Source organism: Hippopotamus amphibius, chromosome 17 (assembly GCF_030028045.1).
Source record: "Hippopotamus amphibius kiboko isolate mHipAmp2 chromosome 17, mHipAmp2.hap2, whole genome shotgun sequence".
NCBI classification, from domain to species: Eukaryota; Metazoa; Chordata; class Mammalia; order Artiodactyla; family Hippopotamidae; genus Hippopotamus; species Hippopotamus amphibius.
The window spans coordinates 20,337,457-20,346,118 of NC_080202.1; the positions used below are offsets into that span (position 1 = coordinate 20,337,457).

The following is an 8,662-nucleotide window of genomic DNA, read 5'->3' on the forward strand; positions in this document are numbered from 1 at the left end:
CTGAGACACCCCCCACACACACAAAGAACCATGTGGAATATACTTTAGAATTGTTTCTCTAGGCATGAAGGGCGGGGACATCAGTGAACTGGTCCCAGCCCCCACTGGTACCCCTAAGGTCAAAAACTAACCTACCCCACCCTTCCAGACTGTGCCTGTGTGCACACGCAATGAGTTCCATGGCTTTAGAGAGAGGCTAGTGTCAGAAAACAGGAAGGCAATGCAGCCCATGTTTGAGGTGAGGCAATAAAGGAGTGCATGAAAGAGTCCATGACAGCTTCACTGAAATCAGCTGGGCTAAAGGGGTATGACATGAGACTAAAAAAATCTTTTTTTAAGCATCTGCAGCAAAGAATATTTCTGACAGCAGGAACAGCTTGCACAAAAGCATGAGGGTGAGAAGGAAGATGGTTCGAGCACCAAAGATTTGAGGGGAAAGGACCTGAGACAAAAGAGCACCCGCCAATGCTAGCCACCTGAACTGCTCACCTACAGACTTTTCCATGTAATTTTGAGTCTCTGTTACTCACACTCTAACTTAATTCTAACTGATACAGGACTGTAGAGGGACTTCAGACACATGAGTTAGAAAGTTATTGCAAGAATCCAGGCAAAAGGTAATGATAGCTTGGACTAGGGTGGTAGCAGAAGAAATGGAGAGAAGTAGATGAACTGGAGATATTTTGGAGGTTAAATCTATGGCCTGGTGTTTGTGGGGTGTACATGGAGTAAGAGGGAAGGAGCAGTCTAGGTGATGCCCAGGTTATAGGCTTGAGCAAAGCAGGGTGGGGGGACCTAGATTGGGAACGGAGATTAGGTAAGCAGATAATCTGTTCCTTTGTTCCTAAGTGGAGACTGAGATACCTAGTACTAGCCCCCCAAAGGTATTTGCTCTCATGAAGGAGATCCTGAACTAGCTTCCAAACAGTTCATGACTCACCTTTTCAGTAAACCTTCTTGTTTTATTCCTGCATCAGCACCCTCAGCACCATTCAACATGTTCCTTGCTCTCAGCATGCCCAGCACCCATCCTCAGCGTTCCATATGCAGCTCAGGGAATCTCATTGAGCACCGAGTCTGTGCCCTGTGTGTGATGGAGAGATGGCTTGGTTGGAAGCAGAGCTAACTCAGGCACTGTGTTAGACACCGGGGATAGAAATAAAACTGAAGTCTCCACTCTCAGGTGGTTCACAGCAAAGGTGGTAGATTAGTAAAGCAAATACTCTCAATTCCAGAGAATCCATCCAATGGCAGTGTGTTCTGGGTGCATGATTACCCCCAAAGAAAGCAGTTGTCCCTGCATGAAGAATTAGAGAAATCATCACAGAGGAGGGGGCATCTGGGCCAGGTTGTGACAATACGATGAGGACAGATATTCCTGGCAAAGATACTTGCTCCTGCAAAGACATCTGAGGGTGAATCAGTGTCGTAATTTCAGAGAACTGTTAGCAGCTGAGTATTCCAGGAGTGTAAAGTTTTCATGGTTTTTGGAAGAAGGAGGGATTGGGAACTCAAAGTGCTGTCAGGACCCATGTCAGAGGGAACACTGTGAGCCACTCTATGTGGTCTAGACCGTAGTTATGAGCAACAGAGTGGGTGGAAATAAAGGATTTCAGGCAGGAGAGCACTGAGATACACAGCAAAGCAGTCACCGTAAGTACAATAATTGTTAACATTTATTCAGGATTCCTATGTGTCGAGACTGGTGCTAAGCATCTTACTTAGATAACCTCATGTACTCGCCACACAGTACGACGAGTATCATCACATCCCCATGTTTACAGGTGAGGAAACTGAGGTCCGCAGACTATGGAACGAGCCCAAGGTTACACAGGTGACAAGTGACAGAGCCAGGATTCCAACCAGAGAGGTCTGCCTCCAGAGCCCAGGGCCTGAACCAAGATGCTAACGCTAACATTCCCTCTCATTGCTTATGTAATGAGATGTGTAACGAGAAACATTTCTTTGTAACTGTGCTTTAAGTCATTCTATGTACAGGGGTGGGAAGGAGGGAGAGGCGGGTGTTTACACAAAAGGAGCTTTCAAAAATTATTTCTGACCAAGGGAGAAATCGAGACATAAACATGGAATTCTAAATGGCTAAAATTCAAATGCACTTTAGAGAAAAACTAGACTAATTCTCTCACATTCCCAGGGATGAAACTGAGGCTCAGAGAAGGGAGTCACACAGACAGTTGATGGCAGGATCTGACACTGATATTTTTCTCACGCTATCAGGGGAAATCAGCAGTGCCCTGGTAGTCTATTCCTTACCACTCTGCACAGCACATCTATCTGGAGGCACTAGCAAATTGTACTGACTCCCTAGAAGTAAAAGAACAGCTTTGTTCTTTTTCTTTTTAAACAGCAGAGGTCCCAGAAACAAAGCCAGAATTGGCCCCTAGAAACTTGATGCGCATACTTCGAAGTCTGGGCCAGCAGGGAGTCAGTTGAAGGAAAAGCAAAACTTTCCCCAAAGCCATCATTATAGGGAGGACTTGACCACAAAAGAAGATTAACAGGTCAAATAAAGAGCTACAGCCAAGTCCTCAAATCCCAGAGTGGGAGCAAATGAGCCTGCCCTGGGCTCACTACCTTCCTCCATGGTCAAGGTCAAAGCCAAGCAGACAGGTGCCCAGGGTTACCATATGGCAAACGGAGTCAGAACTTTGAACCCAACCAAGCCATTGGTTCCTCACACACACATACACACACACACACACACACACACACACACACACACCCATCCTCATCATCCCTCAGGATGCCTAGGATCTGTCTAGTGTCGCCAAAAGGAAACTAAGATGCAAGACATTTCGAATGATGCAAATGCCAGAAAAGGCACCAAAGTTTGGGGGTTCTTTCTCCTTCCTTGACACATTGTGACTAGGTTTGTTAAATTTGTACTCTACACTCTGCCCCAAAGAGGAGCTGGTGGTATGAGGTAGAGAAGAGAGCACTGGACTGGGAACCAGAAGGTTCTGGTCCTCTTAGCACCTGCTGTGTGAACTTGGGGTAAATAAAGACTTCTTATTTACCCTTTCTGAGCCTCAGTTTTGCTGCTCTGAAAAAACCTGAAGACTCTGTCAAGTTCTAGGATGGTATTAAATACGATGGGTCAGTCTCTTTTCTTCCCTCTCCCAACAAACCTCTATTGCCCCCTGCCTTTGCTCTGGCTGCTCCTCTTACCAAGAATGCCCTCCGAGATCCCCTCCATCAATTCAAATCAGAGCCCAACTTTCTCCAAGAATCTTCTTATAATTAATCCCACAACTGTATGCTCCTTACTATGGAGTCCCTTAGCAAGTCTGTGCTATTTCTCAAATAAGTTGCCTTACAATCCTTCAGGTAGGAGTGGATCAGCTCTCCAACTGCATAGTGAACTCTTCCAGGGTAAGGACCCCAAACTCCAATTCCTTTTCCCCCAAGGGTACTTGGTAAATGTGGGGATGATGCCACTCTACTCCTCAACCACCTTCAGTTGGCTGAAGTTCAGGCTCCATGTTGACTGCGGGCCAGTGTCATTCATTTACTCAGGATGTATTTACTGAACACCTTACTCTGTGCCGGGCACTGTGCTAGGTAGTGAAGATGCAACAGTAGACAAGACACAGCCCCTGACATCCCAGGTCCTTCACAATTGGTCCAGTCTCACCCCCCAACCTCCTCCAGCGAGGACGGTCCTTTCCCTTGTCTTCTCCCTCTCTTTGACTTTACTTATGCTAAATCCTTTGCTGGTATTTGCTCCCTCTCCACTCCTCACCATCTTTATAACTCCTAGAGAATGGAGAAGAGAAAGATAAGAAGGATGAGAGAGAAGAAGAAGCGTAAGAGGAGAAAGGATTACCAGAAAACATAAATCCAGCCCAACCGTCAAGGGCTTAGAAAAACTCTGCCAAATTCCATGCTACTGGATGGAATCTAGAAACCTGCTGTCCCGTGAGCAGGCCGGGGTGGGGTCACCTAATGAAGGACAGAGTCGGGCCACCTCTCATTCATCCCAGAGATGCTCCCCTGCCAGGCACCACTCACCCTCCTTCCTGATTCATCCGTTAGCCCCCCCAGGCTGCTAGCTCACCCCTTGTGCCTTTGCTTCACTCGAGTGATACAGCTGAACCTGAATGCCTAATTGAATGGCTGGATGAGCCAACGAGTACCAGACACACCAACCTGCCATCCCTGGTATCTTCCCTAATTGGATCAAGAACAAAACTCAATTTCCTTGCTTTTCCTCTTAGTGCACGCTACAGACCAGTGCCCCTCGTGATTACACCCCAACACCTGCTGCGCAGGAGCACAGGGAGGCCAGTGGGCAGCGTCTGGAGGCCCAGCACCCCTCCTGCCTGGCACCCCTGCCGGCTATGCCCACCCCCTCCCTGGCTCTGCCTCCAGGACATGCACTTGTGAGCCGTAAGGATGAAGGCCCAGTCTCCAGGGGTCAGAAGGGAAGCATCAGGCATTTCTTTTGTGGATCATTTACTTCCTCTGACTTGCCCCCATGTTCTCGGGCTCTCAGAGGAGAAAGCATTGTGTTGGGACGTGCAGACTCAAGTAGCTCTTGGCTGCTGGGGTGGAGCATACCACCAGCATCCCCCACGAATGAACAACTTTCTCTCCCCTGAGTCCCAGCCAAACTTCCCAACGCTCCAATACAGTGATGAGGGCAATGGATCTAAGTCCTCCCCCTTCAGATTTGGAGCTCCTTATGGGGAAGAACTTAACACATAACCATGAGCTCCCAAAGGACAGAGGCCAAGACTCCTCTTATCTTCAGATTAGGGCTTCTGTGGTGGAGACCTTTTATCCCTTTCCAGTTTGGGGCATCTCCCTCCCCCATTAGATTGGGGGCTGTGTCAAGGAAAGGTCTATTCTCCCTCACAGGCTGGGGGCTCCCCCAGGACCGGGCTCACTATATCTGGTTTACGTCACCCCCACTGTGTGCTAGATGCTTTCCTGAGCAAAGACTGAGACTTGGTCCCTGTGTGTGAGGAGTGGCCAATCCAAAGGAGGAGGCATGGCATCCCATCCACAAGGCCAATGGCTAAGATTGGGGCTGTCTCTTCTGATCAAAACAACCACCTGAAGGAAGTAGGAAGAAATGGATGTATCCAGAATAGGGTGGTCAGTGTCTGTCCCTTTCTGCACAGGCTTTGAAGCAGAGCTGAGTCAGAATCCCAGCTTTGCTGTGTATGAGCGATGTCACTGGGCCAGTCACATGACCACAGTTTCATAAATCATAAAACAGAAATAACAAAGTCTACCTCTAGGGATTTGGTGAGGCTCCTGCAATATGACAGGTAAAGCCAGAGTGTTGGGTGCTGACACCAGGTTGGGGGAAGGGGAGCCTTCACTTAACATGTGCCCATTTCCTTGATTTCCACAGTCCCATCATGGACCATTTCCAACTACCAATGTGGCATCACTGAGGACAGAACTGGGAAGAGATGTGCTGAACTGGCTTTCAGGAGCCTGTTTGAGCTGGTTCCAATGCATCACCATTTAGAACATACTAGATGCTCAGGAAATGGTGACCTCTCATTTGCTACCTGGTCAGGCTACACCTACTCTATTTCTTTTTCTTTCCTTTTCTTTTTTTTTTTTTTTTTTTTTAATCTGAAGAATACAGAAATAATTTTTAATTTAATTATGTAAGACACAAATGCTGACTTGATATATATTCACATATAACTCTCTCATGTTTACAACTCAACAGATTTGTGAATCCAGAGGAACTGCTATAATCACTATATGGAACATACTATATCAGTATTTCAAAAGTTTATTCCAGCCCATTTCTTCTTTTATACTCTAAAACATCTTCATTATGTTGTTTGATGAGATAGATCCACAAGAAAACCGAGGTGCCCAAGGTCAATGCAACTTTCAGCCAGTCAGGTCTGCCATGCGGCGGTTCCCGAATGTAGAACTTGGACCGCGCGGAAGAGCCGCTCGGGAGCCGGGCCGGAGCCAACAGCTTGAAGAAAGGACGCAACAACGCGGGCGGCGCCATCTTGCCGGGCTGGGCTCTCCTTTTCTTTTTTAATGTCTGAGTGTCACACTTAAGAGGGGCATGGGAAGGGGCTTCCCGGTGGTCTAGTGGTTAAGACCCTGTGTTTCCACTGCAGGGGGCACAGGTTCAATCTCTTAGCAGGGAAACTAAGATCCTGCATGCCATGCAGTGAAGCCAAAATTAAAAAAAAAAATTTTTTCAAGAAGAGGGGCATGGGCAAGCTGGAGTATATTTGTAGAGGGTGAGCTAAGGAGGGTATAGTATGGACCAGCTAGTTCCCCAAACCACTTCCCATCTCCTCTTGGACACACAACCAGACTAGATTTCCCAGACTCCCTTGCAGTTAGGGGCAGTCATGGGACTGAGTTCTGGCCAATGGAATATGGGCAAGAGTGTGTGCATCACCTCCAGACGTGACCCACTCACTGGCTAATAGAGAGAACTTGAAGGTCCTACAGGAGGGCAAAGCCCAAGAAACAAGGAAACAGGGATGTAGAATTACTGCTCTGAAGGCCGCTGCTGAATGCCGGCACTCAACAGTTAATGACATGAGACAGAAGTCAATGCCTGTCACATAAGGGAAGCCACCGAGGTTTGGACGTGGTGGATCATAGCAGTTAGCCCATTCTGACTTCCACAGATGGACTCGCAACCCCATCATGGGAGGGACCACTGAGGAACTGCTGCCCTGGAGAAGAGCAGATCCAGCGGAGGACATTATACATTATCCTTAAATGCTTTATGACTGTCAGGGGGCAGGGTTGTCCTGTATGACACCAGAGAGCAGCTTAGGACCAATGAGAAGAAAGTTACAGGGATACAGATCAGGCTGAACACGCAGGAAGATGTGGACAGAGGCAGACCTTAGGAGGTAGTGAGCTCCAATCCCGGGGGGGCATCCAAACAGGCAGGAATGCTACAGAAGCTACTCGAACATCAGCTAGCAATTTGACATCAGCTTCATATTCTGAGACTGTCTTCAAGACCTTTGAGGCTGTGACTGTTGATCTATCATTCCCCACTAAGACGCTGCCCCCTCTATCAGTCCAGGATCTCCCAGAGGCCCGGGCTTGATTTTCGAGTGAGGCAGAAGGCCCTCGGGGCAAGAATTCTAATTTTCCTTCACACTCCATCCCTGCTCATCCCAGCCCCAGCACCCATCAAGGGCCCCATGACCAAATGCGGGGACAAGACTCCATGTTTGGGAAAGACCTGGTTACTAGGGAAAGCTACATTCCTGTGTGGGAGAGGGTGGGGAACGAACAGACAAGACTGAGCGGGGAGTGCAGGCAGAAGCAGGAGACTGATCTGGAAAGCAAACTGAGCTGGAGGAGAGGAGGGCTGGCAGCTCCCAGGCATCCAGCAAAGGCAGCAATCTTCATCTCTCTCAGCTTCGTCCATGGAGGAAGGCTCGGCGGGGACCTCAGTAGCGTAGCCTCAAGAAAGAAGCTGTGGCTCAGCTCTCCAGAGGCTTCTGGACATGAGAGTCTGGACTGTGTTCTCCATTAGCATCCACACACATGCATGCACACACACACACACACACACACACACACAGACACACCTTTCCACTTCCAGTCTGTCCTGCTATCTCCTCAAATATTTCCCAAAGCCATGCTCCTAAAAGCACCCTGAGATTTCTAGGAAATCTGGAGGCTGGGCCTGGGGGAGTGACTGGGAAACAGGCAGCGAAAAAACAAGCTTCAGGGTATTTTCCTGAAAGGGTCATTAAGATGTATTCAATCCCGAGGTCTCCTCCTCCGGCCCATGCCAGGTCCACCCCTACCAGGGCCTCCCATCACTGCGTGCACCGCATTAGGGCCAAATTGAATTAGAATAATTAACTTTTGGTCACACTTTTAATTTGGCGCCGGAAATAAGAAAGCTAATGGAGATTAAACAAGGCTCTGACTCTGGAGACCAGCCTGGAAGCTGCCCAGGGAGGCCCCGGGCTCTGTGGGGAGGGGAACAAACAGCCAGAGGGAGGGCGCTGAGCCAGACTTGTGCGGTGTGGGAACCGCAGCCGGGCCGTGTGTGTTCATGCACGTGCCAGCGTTGTGTGCCTGTGTGCACTCGCTGCCTGTGGGAGGAGGCCTCTGTGTCATGCGGGCAAACATGTACGCGTGTGTGCGGGTACACAGGTGCCTGGAGGTTTGCACACACAAGTGGCTCTTGGTACGTGTACGATCGCGCATGTGCACATGTTGCTTTAAATGCTAGGCAGGCAAAGCTGCCTAACTTATATGGAATCCTAGCAGCTCTGAGCTGAAAGGGGCCTTCATAAATGCCTTCCAATCCAGCAGCTGCTCGAGGCTCTTCTACCGCGTTTTCCCCAGGAGAGCACACACTGTGCACACACTGTCAGCCTACACTCCCCCGCTGACAGGGCGCTCACCACCAGCAGAGGTGCCTGTGAGGAGGTCCTTCCTTCCTGAAGCATCCACCGTAGTCCTGGATCTGCCTCCAGGGTTACACAGAACAAGGCCTCTCCCTCCTCCTCAGCCGGAGGTGTTACCATTGCCTTCTGAGTAATCTCTTCTCTAGGTAAGGAAGCTGGTTCTCCGCTAGGGTCTCCCTCTCCAAAATGTGGGGCTTACGCTTCTGATTAAAGAAAATAAAAAGAGCTGCAACATTATTTAAAAAAAAAAAGAG

At 48.9% G+C, this 8,662-nt stretch overlaps 1 protein-coding gene across 1 annotated transcript; it reads right to left on the minus strand.

Moving 5' to 3' along the window:
* Positions 1-5,612: 5,612 nt before the first annotated feature.
* Positions 5,613-6,022, minus strand: NDUFC1 (NADH:ubiquinone oxidoreductase subunit C1). The gene has a single exon (XM_057716210.1). The coding sequence runs from the start codon at positions 6,008-6,010 to the stop codon at positions 5,780-5,782; it is 231 nt and encodes a 76-aa protein (XP_057572193.1). The 5' UTR covers positions 6,011-6,022; the 3' UTR covers positions 5,613-5,779.
* Between the last annotated feature and the right edge of the window lie 2,640 nt (positions 6,023-8,662).

Bases quoted from the DNA above. Each gene is read 5' to 3' on its own strand.
- NDUFC1 (XM_057716210.1), bottom strand. From the start codon at position 6,010: ATGGCGCCGCCCGCGTTGTTGCGTCCTTTCTTCAAGCTGTTGGCTCCG.